This window comes from Hemiscyllium ocellatum, chromosome 1 (assembly GCF_020745735.1).
Source record: "Hemiscyllium ocellatum isolate sHemOce1 chromosome 1, sHemOce1.pat.X.cur, whole genome shotgun sequence".
NCBI classification, from domain to species: Eukaryota; Metazoa; Chordata; class Chondrichthyes; order Orectolobiformes; family Hemiscylliidae; genus Hemiscyllium; species Hemiscyllium ocellatum.
The window spans coordinates 122,166,763-122,192,654 of record NC_083401.1 but is presented as its reverse complement, the minus strand read 5'-3'; the positions used below and the strand labels follow the sequence as shown (position 1 = coordinate 122,192,654).

At 38.2% G+C, this 25,892-nt stretch overlaps 1 protein-coding gene across 9 annotated transcripts in view; it reads right to left on the bottom strand.

Annotated features, from left to right (window-relative positions):
- The window catches only part of LOC132819809 (LIM domain-binding protein 2), a 292,986-nt gene that overhangs the window by 203,851 nt on the left and 63,243 nt on the right, over positions 1 to 25,892 (bottom strand). For all 9 annotated transcript variants that reach the window (XM_060831638.1, XM_060831677.1, XM_060831683.1 and 6 more), the window contains exon 2: positions 24,649 to 24,751. In XM_060831638.1, coding sequence (XP_060687621.1) covers positions 24,649 to 24,751 — 103 coding nt within the window. The remainder of the gene's footprint in view (positions 1 to 24,648; positions 24,752 to 25,892) is intronic.

Sequence of the window (25,892 nt, the reverse complement as noted above, 5' to 3'; positions counted from 1 at the left end):
CACAACTAGTAGTCTCTCTCTGATGAGAGAGCAGCCCTATGGTCTGGTCAGACAATGGCAACTTTACTCCAAGAACAGATGTGTTAAACTTGGACTTCCAGAAGCTGCCTGCACCATTCATTAGGTTTATGAAAATATCATTTCAGCACTTCAATTCAAATGACACAAAGGTTCTGTACTTGCACATTAGAGACAAACTAAACTCATTACACAAATTTAAGTCAAAATTTCATATGTAAGTTCCAATTTAACAATATTATAAACGATAATTACAGCCAATCAACTTCTCTGGCATTGAAAATTAATGATTACAAGCACAGGGTTTCATTCTTTCATGTTATATTTGCTGTTAAAGATTTTTAAAATGTTATTTTTAAATTCAATTTTCCTTTCTTTTATTAATCCATTTTCTACTATTCTTCCTGTACCTGATTAAACAAAGAATTCACCAACGCAAATTTACACTTCCTGATCAGTCCTTGTATTGTTAATCATACTGAAGAATTGTAAAATTATGAAGTTATACGTTGTTTACCTGTTCAATTAGGTTCTAGATGCCTGCTTTCCTTTGCTGCAATCCTTCCAGCCTGCATTTTCAGCAACTTGACACAGTAACAAATCATAAACCTAAATGTGCAAGGTTAAAACTAATAACCAGCAGATGCTCTGCTGTGAAAATTACATCCTATCTTGTTTAATTGCTCAAGGTTGGAAAGAAATCTCAAAACATTGCACACTTTATTATTGATTTTTGAGTATTTGTCTGAGGAAATGGTACAAGTTTGATACGGACCATTGTGACTAAATGGTAGTTCAAGAAGTGTAACACCAGCGATTTGTGGAGTCACTCTGCCCCAATTTGCACCCATGCTGTTAAAGGAAATTTGCATGTAGATTGTAATATGTCCTCTTCTGAAGTCAGCAAATCCAAATAACCACATAGTGTAAATTTAAGTGTAGTGTTGTTCAGGAATAAAATGGGGATCAGTGCTTCATTGCTCCTTTTTCTTCTGTGTTACATGGCTCACATGGTGGGAAATATGCAGAGGAAAATCAGGTGTATGCAGTTGGTTTCATGACATGGAACGTATTAGAAGTAACCTTAAACAACAGACAGTGTCGCCTCAATCGGCAGAATAGAATTTATTTTGTTGTAAGAAAGCTCAACACTCGAATCCCTTTCCAATCATTCCAGGAGTCCTGAACTTCAGCTATCGAAGGAGCAATGTTCTGAAAACTTGTGGTTTTAAATAAACCTGTTGGACTATAACCTGGTCTCGTGTGACTTCTGGTTTTGTCCAATCCAGTCCAACATCGGCACCTCCACATCATTCCCAAAAGTCCTGATCTAGAAGTGAACTACTTCCTCAGGGGACAGATACACAACAGCAAATTTCTCGATGTACTTACTTCTCTCCGAATCTTTAGACATATGAAATTATTACAATTCCCTTGCTAAAAATGTCAATATGCATGTTATTAACTGAATGTTGGTAATTTCCAGCCTCCACCATTTCCAGGACTATGCCATAAAACAGGATTACTAAGAAAGTTAGAACCCAAAGAATGAAACAGACACTAGTGGCATGGATCAAAGATTGGCTCAGTGACAAGAAACAGAATATTGCTGAATGGTTGTTTTTCAGAGTGATGGAGAATATACATCAGGCATTTAGAAAAAAAGCATTGATAGATCATGTACTGGCTAGTTGGCTATGGACATGTGACCTCTACCTCTGCTGTAACTGCCTTTTACTTCATTTTGTGACAGCCATGAACCACATTACTTGAAACATGATTGTCAGAAGTGTCAACCTGATTGAGTGAATTTGCAGAATGCTAAGGGAGGCAGCTACTCTACAAGAGAGGAAGAATTTTTTTTTAAATGCAGTCTGCAACTTTGAAGTCAGGTAGTCAGAATGACAGTGAACTTTCCAGTCCCTGCTACTGTGGAAATGAAAGGAAATAGGAGAGAGAATGTCTTTTTTTCAGACTCAGTGGGAAAATTATGAAATTGCTACTGAACTAAATAAAAAGACTGAGCAAGTAAAAGTTACAACCCTGTTGTCTGTACTGGGACAACAGTGTTACAAGCTAAAACCTGACTGAGGAGTAGAGAACTCAGCTAGGAGAATCTTAATACCCCATATTAAGGTTACTGATGAATGTTATATGTTCAATGTCAAAGCTTGGAGGAAAAGGAGAATATTGATCAGATACGTGATTGCAATGACACAATTGCAATCAATTGTTGATACCTGTGATTTGGGCAGTGCCGAAACTGTCTTAGGCATGAGTCTATCTGCTGAGGGATGCAAACATACTCTTAAGAAAGTGATCGACATGTGCAGAGGGTCTGAAGTTGTCAACCATCAGCTAGATATAATAATGGAAGAACAGAGAAGTGTGAGGCATATTTCAGGGCAAATAAGAACAACATGAGAAATATTTGCAGAAGAGCCAACAGAAAGTTCAAGGCCAGAGCGCAGTATGTAAATATAGTGGAGAACATCACACAAAGGAAAATAACCCATGTCCAGTGTGGGGAAAGTAGTACCTAACTGGAAGGAGCTAAATGACGTTCCATACAAATGTTTACTAGAAAGAAGCAATGCAAGCCTATAACAGGTGACCGATGGAGAGACAGCATCCAAATGATTCTAACACATCATGGGTGGTGTTGTCAGCTGTCAAGTTAACAAATGGTTTTGTAACTATTAGAATGATAAATGCAGAGGGAGAGCATCAAGTGAATGGAAAGTGCTAGCGAAACATGGAACCCTCATGCAAACATCATGGGCTTCACAGACCTGTACAAATCGTTTCAAGATGGTGACCTGAAAATGAAACTCGAAGTGAGGTTGGGTCAACATGATATAACTCATCCCAAGGGGACAAATAAAACTGAGAGCCCAATGTAATGGGAAGTGCAAAGATGTGGATTCAGCTCATATATGCTAAGGAACATCCACTCATGCTAGCTGAAGCAAATCTAAAGCTTGGATTGGTAACACGATACCTGCCAGAAGGTCGCTAAGTTGTCGACAGCTGAATAGATCTGAAATGGTGACAAAGATGGTTTTTCATGTCTTGGATCCCAACTGGTGGTTATCATCTCAAAGTAAATAAAAGTGCGAGGCCAAGAGTTCAAGCTGCCCTCAAGTAACAGCCTGAAAGATAAGATGAAAAGGACCAGTGGTACCACTGACCCAGGATGTGCAAACAAAAATGAATATTTTGATCAATGCCTCCATTATCGCTGCAGCCACTTCATTTAACACCCTTGAATACAGGACATCAGTTCCTGGAATGTTGACCGATTTCAATCCCATTATTTGCAAATATCTTCCTTCCTTGTAATAGAGAAGGTTACAAAAACTTTCCTCCCATGAACACCTTGCTTATCTGTTACCTTTGGGATGTTTAGTATCCTCCACCAATATTGATTTAAGTTACCTGCCATTACATTGTCCCCATTATCATTCTTACTGTTTGTTTTTAAATTTCTTACAATATTCTTCCAGAATCAATTTTCTCAATTTAAATAGATTTTTTACTCATCTGCTGCTGTTCCTTAAAAATTCCCAATCTCAGATCTACCACTAGTTTCCATCACTTTGTGAGTCTTAGTTTGTAATTTGATGTTCTCCTTGACTGACTTTCTTAACTACGATGGTTCATCAACTCAATAGAGACATAGAGAACAAAGGAAGTGTGGTTACGATAAACCTGAATAAAATGTTACTTCAGCCTCAATTGGAGTATTGCATCCTACTCTGGGCACCATACTTTAGCAAAGATTAAAGAGAGGAGAAAAAAGACACATGAGATTGGTTCCAGGAATGAGGAACTTCAGTTATGTGGACAGACTGGATAAACTGGGGCTGTTCTCCTTGGAAAAGATTAACAGGAGATTGGATACAGGTGTTCAAATGATAAAGATAGACAAGGAGAGACTGCTGTAATTGGGGGAAGGATCCTGAGTCAGATGACACTGATTTAAGGAGACTGGGAAAAATAAGCAATGGTGACATGAAGAGTCTTATTCCCCACCCCCCCACCATTGAATGGTTAGGATCTGGATTTCTCTGCCTGGGGATGTGGTAGAGACAAATTCAATCAAGACAGGAATTTGTAATTATCTGAAGAGAAAATAAACTTGCAGGGTTACGGAGAAAAGGCATGAGAACGGAACAAGTGAGCTGTTCTTGCAGAGAGTTGATATGGATACAATAGGCCAACTGGTTTCTTTCAGTACTCCAGCACTCGGTGGTTCTACATAGGTTTGCATTTCTTTTCTCCTGGGGGGCTCGGTGGGAATGGAGAATGACTAAAATTATTCCCAAACACGTGGGTAATTTTGAGACCTGACAAAAGTTCTGTGTAATATTTTCCGGCTCTGTACTTTCCTAGATGCCTATGTATCCTCCGCAAAAGCATAATTGATTGTTAACACAGTAAGGGAAAAAACAAAACTGAGTAATTATTTCAATGCAATGTGAAAGTATCCACAAGAATGTGAAAAAGCAACCAATGATTTTGTTATCAATACAAAGTACAGATCAAAATAGAACTTGGAATGTTTTAAAGAGGTGATCATCAGAGTTGATTTGGAATTGTTTTAATTTTCTCCAGAGTATTTTATCTCAGATTCTCAAATTAATGAGTTGAATCACCAACGATGACAGCAGATGTACAGGTTGGAAATGCATTTCCAACACTCCCAAACAAATCTCTATTTTTTATAGAATATAAAGATAAACAAGATACAATGAGTTAAATAGTACATGCAGCCTGAAGATAAATCAGGCTTTGATACCTTTTAACAATTTCACTAGGGTTTTATTAGCCTGTTAAATACTGGGAAGTTGGAAAGATCTCCACATTTACAATAAAATAAACCATGTTATTGTCTAAAATAATCTAAGTCATGTTGAAAGCAGCATTTTTTTTAAAAGCTTGGAAATTTAATGTAATTAGTGGAAATGGTATTTACATAAACACAAACTATTTGTACATAAAAGAGAAATACACAACAACTGCTTGATGAAAAATCACTTGGGAACTGTATTTTAAACCAGATAATAACCTCTCCAATGGTACCATCATCATGCCAGCTTTTTGGAAGCCCAGCTATTTTGCTTTGTAACAGTCTCCTGAAATGAATGTTTTTCAACATCACCTTATGTACTACGAGGGAAATAGTTCTGGATTACTGCAGTAATAATCTCATTTTTATTCCATCTCATTACAGCAGATGTATCATGTAATAAGCAGGATAGTGGACAATGTCAATAATATTATTAATTCATGTTACTATCACGCTAATCAGGTTTCATAATAATATTTTGTCTTAGGAAGTAAAATAGACACTGAATATACTTTTAATTGCATATTATTTTAACTCTTTCAAAGGGCTACTGGTGGCATGATTCACAAGTAAAATATAAATCTGAGCTGCTGGCACAAAGTAAGTTACTATTCACATGTTAAGCTTAGGTGAGCAATGCTATGAAACAAATTCAGACTCTAGACATTTACAATGGAAGCATATTAAAAATAGGCCAGTACAACAAATCTAATTTTAACTAGCAGTCTCAGAAATAAATGAACCAAACGCCTCCTCTTTCACCATGCCCCACACTCCTGTAAGCCAAATTACTCTGACGAGAGCTGTTGCTTTCAAACCCAAGTATGGAGTAGGCAAAGGGAAGAATGCTGACTCTTTAATTGGGTTCATGATGACTGGACGCACAATTGTACAGAGTTGGCTCCCCGCTGACCGGAGCAGCTCATTGAAAATAAAACTACAGTTTCCTAAAGCAGTTCTGTTCCAGTTCCAAACTTGATGTTATCTAGAAAGTTAACATGCTTGTTTGGTAAATGTTAGACACTAAATACATAATGGCTGATATCCTATTTTCCAACCCTCATCTTCCTTGTCAAAATATCTGCTTCTAGCAATGTTAAAAGTTAAAATTTTAACAACTTTTTCCCTTCCTCCCTAGCCACACAGTATAAAGACAAGCAGCCAGTTAACAGAATCCTATTAAATAATGAAACTATCCCAGGAGCTCCAGCATCTCAAGAGTCAGTGGGGAGACCTGATATCCGACTCCTCTGTGACCAAACACAGTCACTTTATTTGGATAAAGAACAATGGATGATTGAAGGTGAACAGCCTGAGAAATTGCCAGTCACCAATTTATTATTACCAGAAATCATAATACTTCCATAATTTTCACTGCAATAAATCATGATGCAATATAGTCAAGCATCATTCTCTTTAACTGAGAACATTCCCACAAGCAAAATGGACACTTCTACAATTACAGTTAACCTCAATTTTTCAGTAATCTTTAAATACATATGGATATTAATTGTCTCATTACTGGGTTACTGAGGCTGCATTTAATTAAAACCACAGTACAATTCCAAGTAATTACAACCTTACTGTCCTAATATCAATATGATGTCATGTTCTACTGTGCTTTTGATTTGAGTTCAGAGCATTCAATTTCTCCACTGGTTTCTATACTTTGCTATGACCTGCACTTGGCCATTGTTTTGTGTTAAAATTGGCCAACTTCAAATGAGTAGGCTAGCTCCATTCAGTTTCTTTAAGGTCAGTATTATTCCAAGGCTAACCGATTCCTGCTGGTTCCCACCCTGTTCTGGCTGCTGCTCTCCCGATGCAGAATGATTCTACCTGCACCATCAGGCTGCCAAAGCTTTTCATCTTGTATTCATCAGGATAACAGCAACATTTCAAACACTTCACAATTTATACTAACGAAGGGTACCAATTGTCATCAAATCAACTTCGACTGGCTGGGGTATTGTTTTGGAGAAAATAGCACTAGGTGCTCCAAGATCCCAGGTCATTCAATAAAGGTCTTAGGTTTGAACATCTTCCTTCTCCAAACAGAGAGCAGGTACCTTCATATGAATATAAATGATTGCTAGAAAGCATAAATCAATGATACTATGAGCTCGATTGAGTGCTTTAAAATGGTTGTTAGTGCAGCAATTGATGGACTCAGGTTTGTTTAGCAATTATTGCACTTTGTGTAATCGGATCTTGCAGTAGACGTTTTGTTTGGGATTTCACAAATACAAGCATGTTGAATATGGTCTTTCCTCTGACTATTACAAACAATTAAAGAAATAAGGTGTTTGACTCAACTAACCTCTTGTCAGGATGTATAGTTCATGGACTTGAAATTAAACTGGCACTGAAATTCACACAGTATGTTGCTCAAATGTGTGGTCAATGTACAACATAATTTTGGACTGACTGCAGCATCCTGTTAGTGAGGTCCCTGTGCACCACTGACTTAAACTCATCCCATCTGCTCCCACATCCATAATTAAATTAATCTCTTATTTTTCTTTTACTACTTACGAAGTTGAAACATTATCAATTTTTAAAAATTCCTGGTATTACTAAGAGAGAGGAAACTACAAGTGTTGCATAATATTTCAGTCTAGCTGACATATAATGCAATGCCTCGTTGAAGGCAACCTATTGATAAAACAATTATTTCTAGTACCAAGCTTTCACAGAGGGTTAAACTGGGGAATGCTGGGCTTAAACTATTTACATTGGTGATCTTTGCCCTTTGCCCGGAGGTCTGGCTCTGTGATTAGCAGGAACTCAGGGCGAAGTACTGAGGTCGGTACATAATTGCACAAAATGATGTATTATTAAAAGTGACCTCTTCCAAGAAATTTGAATATTTTCATAAAGGACTGCTTTTAGTAATCTTTAGTAATCTTAAGAGCCAAGCTCTGGAACGTGTATTAAAAGAGTCACTTATTTGACAACGTCAAAATGATTGTATTTTTTAAATTCACATTAACAACCTGAGTCTCTATACTTGCAATAGGATTATTGCTTTGTGTTTTTTGAGCTTTAACCAGAATGAAAGGCAGCATCATTAAAAGACAACAATATATTTTCTAAATTGAACCTCTCTTATATAAAATAAGTCATTTAAAAAAGTCCAGCATGAAATGTGACTTGTCGCTGGTAGTTTGCTTTTAATTGAGTTATAAAATTAATGGCAGGATGTAGTAACTGCAGTATTAATGGACAAAGTTGACCTTTCATACCCATTTCTGATACCAGTTGCATCTTGATCATTCAGCATCAGCAACACGATTTGTACAGTTTTCGTCACCTTATTCAAGAAAGGATGTAAATGTGTAAGCAGTACTTGTGATCCCTGCTGATGTTATTTATGGACCAATCAGATCCCAAACCGAAATCTAGTTTGATAGATTTTTTTTTGTTTGTTTTACTGAGATGGTCTTTCACTGAAAGACAAACAAGCAATGCAACAGATTTGTTTTTAACAATGAAACAGAAGATTGTTTTTATGCAAAAGAATTGAAGATAAAATTAACTAAGCCAAACTATTTAAATAAAACACACATTTAAAGATTTTAAACACTCTGGTAAAAATACAATCACACTAATCCCAACGCTATCCTATTATCGAATGCTTTTCCCTAACCCATATAGGGTTTGACTTAACAGTGGCCTCAATTCGCGGTCAGAAGACTCTGATAGCCTCTTCTAGGATTAGTCATACAACTCTTCTCAGACTTTCTCAGCTTCGTATAACCCCTTCAGGTCTTAACCAAGCACTTTTGATATGCAGTTGAAGTATTCAGAATATGTAAGTAGCATCCTCACACTTATGTAACCTTTTTTTTCTCAGCCTAAACTAACACTCTTTCTCAGGAGCAACTCATGCAACTTTAGCAAGGACTCATGCGAAATTATCAAACTCAAACTAAATGGTCTTTCTTCAAGTAATGGGCGCTTTACCTAATGAAAAGAGAGATATCAATCCCTGACTTTCTAAAACAGAAAATTAGATGTACAACTGTTTACTTTGATCACTCTTAAAAACCACCCAAAGTAAACAAATTTTTGTTAACCTCTCTGAACTCTGTCTCAAACTCCTAAAACAAACACTATAGCTACAGAAATACCTACAAGTTAATCATTAAACCCCTTCAGAGACACAGAAAGCCCCTATACCACTAGCTCAAAATTCAAAAGTCCGACATCAATGATATGAAAATATAGATGAATCATTCAGATTGCAACCACAGCTCAGGGATAGTTCACACAACTGATAGCTGAGATGTGTGGGTTATCTTGTAAGAAAAAGTTTGACAGTCCGGTTGGGGTTTGGAAGAATGAGAGCTAATTTTATTGTAACATGTAAGATCCTGAGGGCACTTGATAAAGTAGCTGTTGAAAGAATGCTTCCCCTCATGGGAGAGATTACAGTTAGGGACACAGTTTAAAAGTAAGGGGTCGCCCAATTCAGTCACAGATGAGAATTTCCTTTCTAGAGAGAAGTCTATGGACTTTTCCTCAGAGAGCTGTGCAGGTGGGGGTGGCTCAATATTTTCAAGGCTGAGGTAACAGATTCTTGACTAAAAAGGAAGGTCACCGATCACTGGTGCTAGTCAAGATAGAATGACAAAGAAGACTCACATGGCCAAATGGTCCCAGTTTGTATGTACAGTTAGATGAGGGCTCTGTACAAGTATTCTCCTTTTAATGTTTGGTAAAAGAATGCTTTATCTGAGCTCCCTAACATAAAACTACTATCCACAATTAGGGAGAAATCTTTTGTTGATCAGTGGTGGTACAGTATGATAATTAAATGAATTAAAGGTCTCCAATTAAAATGGAAAGTAGCATAGGGAATGTGTGGAACAGATAATTAACTAACTTGAAAAAAACAGTTGTATAAACAAAGTGCCTGAAGACAGGAATGATCGTTATAAGGATAAACAAACATTACCAAAACTCAATCGTCATGTGCGTTTGAGATGATGGTTCAATTATATCTAGATTGTTACTGGTCAGAACTGTGCGGGTGCTTTCTGTCAATAAATATTCTGCAGTTATTCTTCTTGGAGGTCAGGGGGAAACTCAAAAAAATTCTTGAAGTTTTGATTTGCAGTCATTCATGAGGCTTGGGTCAATGACATGACAGGAAAATTATATATGATCTGTGGAGGGAAGGAGCTGAACAATCTTTGCTTGTTTTAAATTCCAAAGCAATCTTATGTTGCTTTGAATAGATTTCTGATGGTTTACAAAGCCGGCAGTACAGTCCTTCAGTGGTTAGCACTGCTGCCTCAGAGCACCAGGGACCCGGGTCCAATTCCACCCTCGGGTGGCTGTCTGTATGGCGTTTGCACATTCTTCCAGTGTCTGCGTGGATTTCCTCTGGGTGCACTGGTTTCCTCCCATAGTCAAAAGATGTGCATGTTAGGTGAACTGGCCAAGCTAAATTGACCATTGTGTTCAGGGATGTGTAGGTTAGGTGCATTAGTCAAGGGAAATGTAGAGTAATAGTGTAGGGGAATGGGTCTGGGTGGGATACTCTTTGGACAGTCATTGTGGACTGGTTGGGCCAAATGCCTGTTTCCACACTGTAGGGATCCAATTTTAAAAAATCTTCAATTCAGAGCTATCAGTGACTGCCTCTGTCATTATTGAATTCATTTTTAAGGTACAGTCACATTTGCAGCATATCTTCAAAATTACTCAGTAGAGGTTATGATAATAGTTTTTCATCAATAAGGAATGGCATGCAGGATTATTTCAGCAAACAAAATATTTAAAATAGGTTGACTGTTTCATTTGTGCCTCATCATCATCCCACTGTCCGTCTCATGAGGAGCAATAAATTCCAAACTCGGAAGAACTTGGAAAAATTGTGAATGACCTGATCCTGGATTTCAACAGTGAGTTTCTCAATTTTCTGACATGCGATTAACAAGAAATAAGCAAAAGCCTTGAAAAATGGCATCAAAATTATGACAGAAGATCCCAGTAAAATTTCAGCAACTATGCTATGAATTCTGAACTCACAAAAATCTGCACAAAAACTAAACCATGATCACAATGAGGCACAAGAAAGAACATAACTCTGAAATGTGGCTTAATCCAACAAGAGTTTTGGAAGGTACAAGGGATATGAGCAAAGGCTATGGAGTTAAATCATGGATTATGCATGATTTTACTGCAAGATGTCTGAAAGACTAAATGGCCTAATCTTGTTCCTAAATTGTTCCTTGTACAACATGTGATGAACAAAATTATGCTTTCCAAGGTATATAGGTAAGCATTGAAGGAATAAACTGAATGTATATGAGCAGACTTGGACTGAAAGTAAAAAAGCTAAAGAACTAATATACTTATTGTGAGCTTGAAGTCAATGTTTTATGGTTCATAGTTCATAAAATTGTTGGCAGTTCTTTTTTATTTTAATAATAAATTGAGCATGATGTTGGAAGCAGAATTACAGGATTTCATTCAAGTTTTCAATATTGCTTTGACTTTCCCTATTATTCTGTCAGATAGGTCATGATGGGTGAAATGGCAACACTCCTTCTTGGAATGGGTGATTTCCTGGTGAGTGAATAATTCCATATCCTGTAAGAGACATCATAGATGACTCTTTAAGAGATTTTTATTCCTTGTTTCTCAACTGGGAAAAGGGGCAATTAGCTGGTGTCAGTCTTTATTGAGGGGGACCTGCTTGTTTTAAACTGGTAGCTAAGAGGTGATCTTGTGAAAAGGAATGAGTGAATTTGTGTGTCAGGGAAACTGCTATGAATTGGATCCTGGTACGATGACCAAGACTCTACAGTGTAGAAAGAAAATTGTGTGGACCAGTGTAGAAATACGTAAACAAAGGATGATATCTTCCTGCATTTGAAAAGAACGAGTAAATGGTGAATGACTAAGTCCTCAGCAAACTTAGCTTTGTTGTGAGTGTTACTCGTAGTGATTCACTGGTACCAAACAGCTTTGGAAGGTAAAAGAATCTGCTAATAGCCCAAACGCTATGATTTTATTATTCTGAAATTCTCTCAGCTGTTACTTCAGACTTAAATAAAATGGTTTTTCTCTTAATTATACACCATTCTTTATTATACATTAATATTCTCTGTGAGTGTATCTTGCTCACTTCATGTAAAATCCATTTCTTTTTTAAAAAGTGCAACAGAATTTGGGAAAATAGACCTGCACTTGGCATCTAAAATAATTTACATTTATTCATTTTTAAAGCAATGTAGAGGAAAGAAGGGATAATTGGATGTGTCGGCCAGATAGATCAAATATCTTTTCTCACCTGAATGTTATTTCTAGGGCAGATCAAATTGACTCAAAGATGAAACCCTGGATGATCATGCAAACCAGTGCTGTGGTGTTTGCTTTGTTATTTGAAATTTAAAGACTAATTCCAGTTTATAATTTGATGTGATTGACTTGACATTGTATTGTACAAATCTGTTTTGAACAGCAGAGAAAACTGTCGCAATTTTAATGAAGCAAAATCAAACTGGGTCATGGGAATTTATAGACTTATTTTATAATTATGTTGAAGCAGGTTTACCAAAGACGAGGTAAAGTTTATTTCATTGAAGTGAGAAAACAAGGTGAAGATCCATTAACGATGCATACCTACTATCTTGCCTGTTAAATCACTCCCATCTATGCAATGCAACTAGTTGATGTTTGGAACATTGGATCATTGAGATTTAATAAAAGGGAATTCAATGTTCTTGCACTTTATTAGAATATACCATGCTAATGTGAGACATAGATTTCTTTACTATCAGTTGCAGGCACGCAATAGGGGAGAAAAAGCATTAGAATTATGGGTTGCATGAAAATCTATTAAAACACTGACATTTATAATCAACAACTTAGTGAAGGTAGCACCGAGCTCCAACTTTAATGAAGTGCATTTTACACACAGAGTCAGGTTTCCAGTAATTACTGAACAAGATATATCTAAAAGCAAAGAAATGGGGTAAACATTCTTTCAACAACAGATTGCATCGCTATTTCACACAGAGGCTCAGAAACAGACTGTGCTCAGAATTTGAATCAAGCACAGAAACGGATCGTTTTTATTTGAGCTGACCCTTTGAAGATCTGCTTTGCTATTCTGCTGCATCAACTAAAATATAACCATATTATTATTTTAAATGAAAATACATTGCATCTTAAGAGTCATCCCAAGCCCTTCCAATTTCGCTTCTGCATATGTAGCTTTTGTAATTGTAAAGAACAATTGTGGATGTACTGCACAGATAGGAACGTTAAAGCTGACACAACTTTCAGAGCGAAGCAGAATTGAATAATTAATTTCATTCAGGTTTTACGCATTTATGGCTAAAGACATTCAATATTTAAAGACGTGTTCAATGTTTTAACTATTGCTTTTGGATTAACATTGTAAAATGTGAAGAAACAATATAATTTGAGACTTTTTTTAACAATGCTGACCCAAAATTAATGTCAGCATGCTCAATAAGAAATAACCGATAAAGGATTTTTTACCATCTCCGACACAGATTATTTTGGGAAGTGGGGGCAGGGAAGGAAGTATTTGACCATCTCAGCTCCCAAGTCAGAAGCCGCCAATCAACTGCCAAGTTGAAGAGCTTCACTGCATCTCCCATCACTGGGCTGTCATTGCTGCAGCTGATGTGCTCAATTCAGAGAGCCTGCTCAAGGCTGCCAGTCAACTCTCTTTCTCATATCAATTCTGGAAATAGTTTGGCATGAGAGACATCGACTGCTTGAGCTCTTTGAACCCAGCAAATATTAGAATCCATATTAAGTCTATTTTGTTCAAAAGAATCTCTGTGCAAGGGAATACATCAGGCAAATCGTCAAACAGTTCCAGCAGCAGTGTTTAAACGATACTAAATGTGTACTGGATACAAACTGCTAGAATGAAAATGAGGAGATAGAGAGCGGAGTGAAAATCACAAAGTTAATGAGTAATAGTTTAAGGCTGATGAGAAATTAGTAGGGCAAGTGACATAGTTCTAACAAGCCCCATACCTAAAATTTTACGAAAAATAATATCAACATACAGTGTATGAGAAAACTACTGAGATTAGCAGAAGAGATATTCTTTAAAAAATATTTTCTAAGTAACATCTTCTCTTTTTCATCACTGGCCATAGGTTAGTTAGCAGCCAAGTGGCTGTCAGGTATTGTCCTTTAATAAACCAGCATTAGGTTTTGCACTGTCTAATCTTTTAATTTCCCTTTCACTAACAATGGCATCCCTTGACTGTTCTCTTCTGTTCACCAAATGGGCTAGAATTTACATGTTACCATTATGCCTGTTTACAGCAGGGAATGGCAGTCATGTAAAACCAGGGTGAGTGCTCAGTAAACCACATCACAGCCAACCATTCCTGAGCTCACCTTTGTAATGCAGAGAGTGGGCATGCACTGAACTCAGTCCAGTATTAACTTGTCCATTCTGCTTTATTATTAGCATGGGAAACCAGGCAGGAGTGACATCCTACTTTTAAAAAAAAGTCTTTAGACATATGGGAAGGAAAGGGGACATGATCTTCAGAGGACATTGGGAGTACGTCCAGAAGATAGTAACCCAACTCCTTCCTCCCTGCATTGTATGTAGATATATTAAATAATCAGCAATAAAAATGTAGTTCCTGCAGAGGGCAGCCCCATTATTTGTAGCCCAATCTATCCTAGACATTTCTAAATTAGGATTATTTTATTAAAAATTGGGACTGTTAAGAATGACATCTGTCAGCTGTCTTGACCCACCTTCCTGAAGATCAGCAAACCCTCCCCCATACAATGCTTCCTACTGTCCTGGCTCCAGGGATCCATTGAGCCTTCTTCCTGGGACTGACAAGAGTCACAGCAGCACCTACGTCCAAGCTGTGGCACTGCCAGGACTATCGGAGCTGCCACCAATCAGATTTGCAGGCTGCCGCAATGGGAGGGGTTGGGGGGTGGGGGGGCACTTCCTTCGGCTGAGCGGCTGATGTTCCATGCTGCACCAATAACCTACATGTTATGGCTGCAGGGCAGGCTTCTTCTGGGTCTGTCCACTGACCACCAGCTTTCCTTCTGAGGGGCAGGGAGCTGTCCATTCCAGGTCACCTGTCTGTTTCTGACCTATATCTCGGGTGAGGACAAGTTTCCCCTGTACCTTTTTCCTCGCTAAAATATAGATGTGGCATTTAAACTCACATTCACAACCTCAACTGCTGTAAGAAAAAAACTCATTCTCTATGTGGAGATTTGTCTTCATTTTCACGCCACTTCTCATTCTTAACAGTCCCAATTTTTATTAAAGTAATCCTAATTTAGAAATGTCTAGGATAGATTGGGCTACAAATAATGGGATTGCCCTCTGCAGGAACTACAATTTTATTGCTGCTTATTTTATATATCTACATACAATGTAGCTCATTACAGTATCGTATTTAATTAAAATTTTCATTTACATTATTAGTGGCAGCATTTCCTGTCACAACTCAATTCTGTCCACTCTTTTAATAGCGGATGTCTAGTCGTGTCAGCTCCTCCATCGTTTATCTGCTTTTATAAAGTGCACAAGCTTCAGTGCATCAGAACTTCAGTCATCTCACAGCTGAAAGAACATCCAGTGTGATAAAAAAACGTAAAAATAGCACAATCCTTTTTGATTCACAACACAATAACTTTACAGAGGTGGAGCCTGAGCCACAAATGATGGACAGTTAATGAAGGATGCATTGACATATTTCACAGCACTTTATAAAACGCTGCACTGTACAGCACTCAAAATGGTGCTGCAAAGTATGTTAATGCACTTGTTATTAATATAACATCATTGCTCCGGGTTTTACGATGCAACAGCAGCATCCAAGAATAAAGTGGTTTAAAGAGACAGAACTGAATTCTGTAGGGCAACACAGATACTGCAGTACCTGTATTTTTAAAATCCACACTGACTCCAGTCCTGCCCTGAATGGGCCATCAACCTGTGCTGTGATACCATTTCAGAATAGAGCTCTTCACATGGAACCCAAGCTGGTCATAGCTGTACAAACGTACGCACTTGCCAGCAAAAATCACTGGTTAGTAATCAGGAATGGTAACGCTCAGACTGGTTCAAAGTCAATTGTATCTTTCTTATTGTCACACTGTCTGAAATAGATCTGGATGTTTCTTGCTGTTATGATGAAAATCTTCCAGCATAAGGAAGCCTGCATTAAAGTGTGGGGGGAATTAGACTGTTTCAAAGTGACGGTGGGTCAATGACACAACATCATCCCATCTCCCCCTCCCTCCCCTCACTTCCAGCTTTCCATCAATCAGATTTGCAGGAAAGTGGGGGGCCCTTCGTGCAGCTATGGAATAAGATGTTTAAATAGGTCAATAAGCTGCATTTTTAGGACAGATTTGGCTTTAACAGCAAGCAAATAGTAGACCTAATATCTAAGCTGGCAGCACCTACCTGGAACACTAAGAGGGTGTAAAGTGGGAGAGTTAGTGAGACTGACCGCTGGGAACCCTTCGAGCAATGAAAGTGAAGGCTGCAGCCTGATCAGGTGAAAGGCTGCTCTGCTCACTTTGCAGGATTGTCAATGTCAACTTCATACCATTCACCTCTAGCTGCACTTCCCTGGTGTCAGCCTTCACCACAGCATACAAAGCAGCATGAGCATCTCTAATGTGCGCCTCTTCCAAGGACCAAGAAGAGCAGCAATAGCAATAAAAGCAGGACCACTCACACCTGCATCAAAAGTCTCCTGCTCAGTCACGGGCTACTCCACAAATGGAATAGGCAGAGGTGTCTGGCTGGAAGGAAACAGGTGCCTTCACACAGTCATCATCCAGAGGGTCACCCTCTTGACATGCCTTGATATTCGGATCTTCATGCAGATCACGGCTTCCATCTGCAGCATCCTGGAACAACAACTTTCCAGAGATGCAAGAACAACGTAGCGCCAATGCTGAAAATCTGAAATAAAATCAGAAAATGTTGGAAAAACTCTGCAGGTACTGGAGCATCTGTGGTGAAAGAAAAAGAGCTAACCCCTTCACGGTGAATGACCTTCCTTTCCATCCTGCTCTGGTTTAACATATCACCCACTGGGCCTGGTAGACACATATTTCCAGTTGTTGCCAAGAGAGTATTAGTAACAACTTGTGAGGAGAGAGCTAGGAGAGGGTGATTGTGAGGCATCATTGCAAGAGAAAGGAGCATGAAGTCGTGTCTGGGTGACTGCTGTTCAACAGGGCTGGCAGATACCTGTTCTGAAACTGCAGGTATGTTGACCTGACCTGAGTAGTGCTGTACAATAGAAAACTGGGAAAATCAGAATGTTGGGATAGACACTGGAAAATATTACAATACTCACGTTCCAGACCTCATGAGGTCCTGAATCCACTTCAACCAGCCTCCAGATGGGACCACACTCATGCTGCCGACCTGCTCAGCCACTTGCATGTACACTAATAACTTGGAAAGGATGTCCCTTGCTCACGTTCTTGGGAGAGATCATCCCACTGCTGTCGCTCACATCTCAGCACAGAGCCTCCAGATGACAGGCTGGGTACAAATCTTCCAACGTCCCTTTTGCAGATATGTGGCTGCTGCAGCCTCAAAAATTCCACTTTCACTTAAACCAATCCTAATCCACACAGTGGATCTTTAGATGAGACATCTTTCCTTTGGCTGAGTCAACATGGTGTCCTCTCCCCCTCCCTGTGACCGGAGGACAGCTTCGAGGCAGGATGAATCAGGCCTCAAATAAAACCTCAGCAAAGTTGTGAACAACTTTGCTATCCTGAGATGATAACCCTTGCCACTAGCTTGATGGCAAGCAGCTAAGAACCTGGAACCTGAAGAGGAGAGGAGGTGATCTAGACAGTCCTTTCTGACCACGCTGCCCATGAATCATTTGCCAAAGTGTGATATCAGTAAGTGCAATCTCAATATCCCATTCAACACCTGACACCTTATCTGTCACTGACCACCAGTGTTCAATTGGCCATAATGCAAAAGTAAAACATTCCTTTTGGACATTCCAAACCAAATGTATAAATAAATCACTGTCACACTGTTTACAAGTGCTAACCAATCACATTTTTTGCATTCCCTGAGTGTCTGTCTTTCACATACCTCCTATGCTCCTGCACAATGTTGCCAAGTGGCTACAGTGTGGCTAGTGGAAGGCAGGTGAATGCCAGTGGGGGACTGAAAGGCTGAAAATGGCTGTGGAACATAGCTTTATGTATCGCTGGATCTAGAAAGCCTGGCTTTAAACCATAAGATGGTGGTGCAGACATAGGCCATTGAGCCTCTGGTGTCTGCTCCACAGACAATACCATCTCGACATTGATGGAAGTCATCTGCAATGACTGGATAGCAGCCCTGCTGAAATGGCAGGGAGAGAAAAGACGGCAAACTCATGCTCCATGGAGCCCCGTCACCTTTCCTATCAATTCCAGCAGCCTTTGGTGTACGATGAAACAGATGATCAGACGTTCTGAAATCTATATTATAAAGAACATCATAAATGAATAATCTTACTTTTACTGAGGGCTGAGGTGAAACTACGTTGCAGTGTGAGAAGACACGTAAACTTTGTATTACAGAATCTCAAGTCTTTTTCAAGCAAGTTTTAAACATCGTGTTTTGTGTGCAGCAAAATAAGCAATATTTCCATTTGTCAAGAGTTTGTTTGGTGGTTGTCCTGTTAAGATTTAGTGGCAATATAATGGAATTTAAACAAATTAATCATGCTTCACCATGTCTTGACACATATAATTGCTGTAGAAAGAACTTGCTTCATAATTTTGACTTAAAACCCATAGATGCTAGCAATGTTGCGTATTTCCAGAATTTTCTCTTATAATTTCAAATTTCACCATCTGCAGGATCTTGCTAGAAAAAAAAACTTGTTTGGCTCATCATGGTGAGAACATGAGATAATCTCAAAGGCACAGGGACTCATGGATCCAAAGTGATACAAGATTTAGGAGTCTCAACAATTTAGAACAGAAGGTTATTTATGTCTCATTAACTCACTACATCCTCAAACATCCTTTAAAGCTAATTTGTAAGGTACAAGCTTTAAAATCCATTCACTTGATGAAGGCATTAGAGGCTGGGTCAACATTTATTTCCCATGCATAACTGCCTCATGAACTGAATGCCTTGCTGAAGGCAGTAAAGAGTCAACCAAATTGCTATGGTTTTGTAGTCACATGTAGGTCAGTCCAGGTAACAAGACAGCAGATTTCCTTCCATATTGAATTGAATTGAATTGAATTTATTGTCATGTGTACCGAGGCACAGTGAAAACCTTTGTTTTGCGAGCAATGCAGGCCGATCACAGAGTTAAGTAGCATAGATAAGTAAATAGGTAAACAGCGGCAAAAATAAAAACAGAGGGACAGGCGAATGTTAAGAGTTTGTGAGCTCATTCAGCATTCTAACAAAAGTAGGGTAGAAACTGTTGCAGGCATGCTTTCAGGTTTCTGTACCTTCTCCCTGATGGTAGAGGTTGTAGAAAAGCATTGCCAGGGTGGGACGGATCGTTGAGAATGCTGGCGGCCGTTCCTTGACAGCGGGCCTGGTAGATGGATTCTAGAGTTGGGAGGTTGGCCTTTGTGACCTCTCTCTGTAACCATCTGATATAAGGACCAGATGGGTATTTACAACAATCAACATACTCATTCGGCCTGCTTGTTTAATTCCAGATTTTCATTGATTCAAATTTCACTATCTATGGTGAGATTCAAACCCTTGCTCACAGAGAAATAGCCCTAGTCTCTGGATTATTAGTTTAGTGATAATCCTATTCTATCACCTCCCCCTAATGTAGGTAAGAGTATAAAGGACTCAAAGGTGTAACATACATGTAGTTTAATTATAACTAATATTGTCCATATAATTAGCAATCAAGCAGTTTAGATTAGATTAGATTAGATGAGATTACTTAGTGTGGAAACAGGCCTTTTGGCCCAACAAGTCCACACTGACCAAGGCAGTGGACATTTTGGGCAAATACATAGAGAACCAACTGAAAGAAAAGGAACAGTGGGCACCAATTAGAGCAGTCATAGCATTTTGATCTTGCACCAAATTGAACCAGTGATGCTCCAGAAAACCCAGGAATTCAAATTACAGATCTGCCATCTAATTCTCTGCAGCTGCTGGAATACTGCATGTTGGCTGCAACACTTGCACACTCATACATCCTAACACTTGAATACAATGTAATACATATGTGTATACATGGCATGCACAAACATGTATATCACAGCGGAAGTGACAGCTGAATGGTATTATCAATGGACTGTTAATCCAAAGACCCAGGTAATGTTCTGGGGACCCAGGTTCAAATTCCACCACAGCAGATGGTAGAATTTGAATTCAATGAAAATTTGGAATTGACAGTTTAATAATGCCCATGAATCCATTGTCAGGAAAAGCCCATTTGGTTCGCTAACGTCCTTTACGGAAGGAAACTGCCAACCTTTTCTGGCTTATATGTGACTCCAGACCCACAGCAATGTGGTTGACTCTTAACTGCCCTCTGGGCAATTAGGGATGGGCAGTGACGCCCTCATCCCGTGAATGAATAAAGAAAAATTCAACATGTATAAAACAAGCATTCATCACTCAGATTACATCAGTCAGGGTTTGTGATACATCTTCTTATTCAGTTAATTTTCATATTGATCTATTGTATATATATATATATAGTACACTGTACAGAGCTTTTCTGAAGTTTTATCACTACAAGTCTATTGCTTTCATCCAAATTACACTATCTAAACAATTTCCTCATTGTGCATAAATTAGAATTCTGGTTAATCTGTGTATTCTACATTCAGAAATTATTCTAAAAAACCAGTGCTTAATATAATCATGCTGTGACAAAATGGGAGCCTAAATAGCCAATAAAACATTCAGAGCTACTGAAAAGATAGGCTGGAGATTTACTATTAGAGGTTTGCATTACACTGACAACACAATAATTTTGTTCTATGACATAACCTGTTATCTGGAACAGTTCACAAGGAATGATGCACCAACTGATTTGACCAGATGTTAATTGCCTTTTGCCCTCCAGGTTCTATGCTTTGCTGACTGATAAGACAACGAACAAATCTGATGCCTGACAACAAGAATAGACCTAATCGCACCCTATCCCCTGTTCTTATCACTGCTACAAGGTGCAATTTTAGTAGCTTGCAGAATTATCTATAGCTCTTAAAGAGATGAATTGGATATTGTCAATACTGGTGTCCCATGATGCTTTCCTCAACAGTAAAACAGCTGTTAGCTTTAGAAAAATAGACCATTCCTTCTCGTCATTGGGAAAAGATTTCCTTCGAGAAAACATATAAGTCAGTCTCTACTGCCTGTGACTCTTGTTTTATAATCATCTTTCCTTTGGTTTGGAAGAACAGAATAAAACTCATGTGATGTAGAATAAACGTTTTTGATTCTTAACAGCCAATGTTCATACCCGATGAAACTTAATCATTGTAAAGAGCACAATAACAATAAAAAGCGTGAACAAAAATGCAATCCAGCAGGTTGATGAAGAGAATTTGATGTCTTAGTATTTTGTTCTGCCAGCCATTCTCAACCAAGAGGAGGCTAAATCAAACATTCTGATTCAAGGGGAAATAATGTCACTGCATTTGACAGACATCAGTCAACAAATAGGTCATATCTATGTATGGCCTATTCTTTAATAAAAAGGAAAAATAGTCCAGTAATGACAGGAATACTTCACAGATCCATCGGCATTGAAACAGAGAAAAGATGAATTACCTTTTCAGGCATAAACTACACTCTGAATCTTTTTAGGGGCTCACAAACATGTTTATATTTCTAGCAGATATCGTAACCAACTGACAGTGCGGAGAGGCCACATTAGTCAAGGGGTTACATTTAACATCTAAGAAATGTTTAAACAATTCAAGAACATTTTTAATCAACCTGATATTTTAATGATATCTTAGAAAATACAAGAAAACATTCTTGCCTACATGTAAACAAAAACTGTCCAAAACACTAAAATCAAACTATTAGATTAGATTCCCTACAGTGTGGAAACAGGTACTTCGGCCCAACAAATCCACACCGACCCTCAGAAGAGTAACCCACCCAGACCCATCTCCCTCTGACTAATACACCTAACACTACGGGCAATTCAGCATGGCCAATTCACCTGACCTGTACACCTTTGGACTGTGGGAGGAAACCTGAGCACCCAGAGGAAACCCATGCAGACACAGGGAGAATATGTAAACTCCACAGACAGTCACCCGAGGCTGGAATTGAACCTGGGTCCCTGGTGCTATGAGGCACAGTGCTAACCCGTGTCCTTGTTCATCGCAGCAGGGACTGCACAGGATACATCCCATCATGTTCTTGAAATGTGAATGAAGTTACTTCATGGGGATAAATCCAATACAAAATTAACTCAGCAGTGATTTGGGCTTCAGCACAAAGTATGAATGCAATGTTAAAGAAATATTGAGAATAAGTTTTTTTAAAAATATTTTTAAAAAATTTGTTTCCAAGTGAAATTATTGTTTCCAAAAAAAACTCGCAATTCTTCATTGCAACAGCATATTTAATAAATATCTAAATCAATGACTGGACAGTGGAGCCTGGTGTTGGGGACAAACCTAGGACCTAAGCCCTCAAGTACTAAATGTAACGATCTTGTGGCACTGAGGTAGTGTCCATGTCTCTGAGCTAGCTGTGTTCAAGTCTCTCCTGCACCAGAGGTGGTGTTTAGTAGCAAATCTGAACAGGTTAATTAAAAATACCTTTTCACCAATAAACAGTCACTCCACTTAAGAAATGGTGAGATTTAAAATCTTTGCAAATTTATAGAAAAGAATTTGAATGGAGATGGAGTTGTTCATTTTTTTTTGAGAATAGTCTGAAGGGTAAGGTCAATTCTATAGCTGTCACAGAATAATGGACAAAGTTACAGATGTGGAAAACACCAGCAGAATCCAATAAAAATTCAAAACATTTACTATTTTTCATGATTCTTCTTGCAAATGGATGGTGTAATGGAATAAGTTCCATGACACATAAACTTATTGAATAATACCACATGGAAAATGGTACTTCACTCGCTCAGTTTCTAAAGTAATGTCTCTGATAAGAGACTAATCCATTTAAAAAAAATTAGATAACTGGGCATCAAGCAAAAAAAATCATTCATTGGTTTGCTTTCTCTTTCCCTCCAATTTATTCATCGAATATACCACACCTGAACTTCTGAAGATGACTATTTGCTTTTCAATAAAATAAACAAATAACTGTATTTAAACTGAAAATGACAACACAATTAATAACTGTCCATCCATTAAATGTCTAATGTTTACCCTGATCGATGAGTACAAAAGAACAAAAATTACATCTTGGGTTCTTATCTTCAGTGCTTGTGACTGATGTTCTGTTATTAATGTCAGACTCGATTTACACAATTATAAATTCAGTTTGATTTTCACCTTTAAAGCATAAGTGTTGCATACATTTCTACTTTTCTAAGTAGTTGGGAGACAGATAATTATTAAAAGCAACATTTTAAACATCATGTACAGAGTCAAACTAACTGATCAGATTTACTTACAAGTTCAATAATGCAGAAAAGTTGAGAGGCACACGAGTCTGTGTGTACAATTATTCAAACCAGAACAAATCCAGAAACCTTGGCATTCCTCTTCAGTTGCTTCCAGTAATATCTTTCAATGAACGTTTTAGACTGATATCACTGGATTGTAGGAGGCATACTCATCCCTGGTACAAGCACTGGCAAAATGGAATTAGCTACCACAGACAGGTCAAATGGCCGGCTCGTGCTCCAAATTTGCATGTTTGTTTATGCAAGACAGAGATAAAGGAAAAAGATTCTCTCAGAGGATTGTGAATCTTTGGATCTCTCTTTCCCAGAGTTGTTTAAGGCAGAGGTAGATTGGTTCCTGACTAAAATAGAGTCAAAGATTGATGGGGGTAGGTGGGAGTGTAGATTTGAGGTCATAACCAGATCAGCCATGATATCATTGAATGACAGAGCAGATTAGAGGGGCCAAATAAACCACTTCTGCTCATAACGTGCATGCTCATATGAATCATTATATCTCTAAATTTTACAGACATCCATTGCTTAACGTAAGAGCAGGTTTGCACAATTTCTTCCCACATGCTGTGGCACTACTAGTATTTTTCAATACAATGGAACTGAAGTTCCTTGTCACCCATTAGTTTATTTATTTGGCATTTGAAGTCACAAACTGGTTAAGTTGATTGAAATAATATTTGCATTTCAACAAGATTAGAATGATCTGTTTTGATGACTGCCACCCATTTTCTTTAAAAAAAACTCAAACAAGAGGCTCCAACCTTGAAACAACTTTAAGTGAATTAGTTGCAAAAAGCTTTGGTTTCCACAGACATTTCAGAATTTTGCTATGGAAAAAGGCCACCGCATTTTTAATTCAATTATTTTGAAAAGCATATTACATAGCCAGAAATTTCCTCATTGACAAACGCAAGTTCATAATTGCAGATGATCTCTTCATCTACAGCACAGTGAAATTATAAATCCAGTGTAAAGACCACAAAAAGCAACACAAACTTGAAAAGGAACAAAAAGAACCAACATCATGATGATGAATTAAGTGACAATGGAATGAGTTTCTTTTCCCTCAAATTTCCTATCTCGAGAAAAATTCCAAACATTTACACTGGCTAGTCTAATTCAGATAAAATAGCCTCTTACTGTATCTCTTTGGTCCATCTTCCAAGCAGAACGAAAGTGTTAATGTTGCATCATCTTCAAAAAACTCTGTAGCAAAGGCATCCCACCACAGGTTGTCACTATCCTGAAGACAAAGAAATTCCGAAAGGAAACAATCAGTACTGAGAATCCAGCTGATTTAGCTACAAAATAAAACTGTATACACAACATCCGCAATCAGAAGAGTAATCTTTTTTTTAAACTAAAGCACTGCATGACTTCCCAGAGATAACATAATTAAAATATATGTTGTGAATGTACAGGTGGTAACCTGGTGAAGTGGTTATACTAATAGAACCTACCCTATTTTCATTTCAACAACAGATTTAATGTCAATCAAGTACTATGATGGTCAGGCAATCTGATCCACTGGAATACCACTCGTGTCTTGAAGATGAACATGTGTACCAATGCTTCTGCTCTTTAGATCTGCAAAATCACCCACTATTTTTCAAAAAGAGGCTGAAATCACAAAAGCAATGATACCAGTAGGACCAGGGGCTCAGTATGTGGGGAACTACAATTTGGAAGACACATTTTTCCAATTTAGAATGATGGTGTATTCACAGTTCAAAAACACACAACAATAGCTTCAGAATGAAGTTAAAAACCTCACAACACCAGGTTACAGTCCAACAGCTTTAACTGGAAGCACTAGCATTCAGAGTGACACTCCATCGGGTGGTTGAAGGAGCGGCGCTCCGAAAGCTACTGCTTCCAATTAATCCTGTTGGACTATAACTTGGTGTTGTGTGATTTTTAACTTTGTTAACCCCAGTCCAACACTGGCATCTCCAATTCAGAAAGAAGGAAACAGTGCTCACTAAGCTGTGGGCAAAGCTTCAGAAATAATAATGATAAACTAAAACAAAACACAATCTGAGAGCAGTGCCATTGCCTCTAATTGGTGACAGAATTAAAATCCATTCTGTACATTTGTTTTAAGGGACAATTTTCCTACCAAACAAATAAAGCTGAAAGAGGCTAATGCATATCTTCTCGAGCATGCTGCTAAATAATGAATAAAAGGTCTGAAGGAAAAAAAAGGAAGTAAAGCAATAATCAATCCTCCATAGCTCACACTGTGACATTTTACATTTCAAGAATTTGGAAAGATTCGCGTTGATTGGTGCAGCCACCAAACACTAAATGTTCAACATGCTCAAGAATAAAATGGTTCCAATGAATGATCTCCTCATCATTGAAATCAAATATTCATCACAACA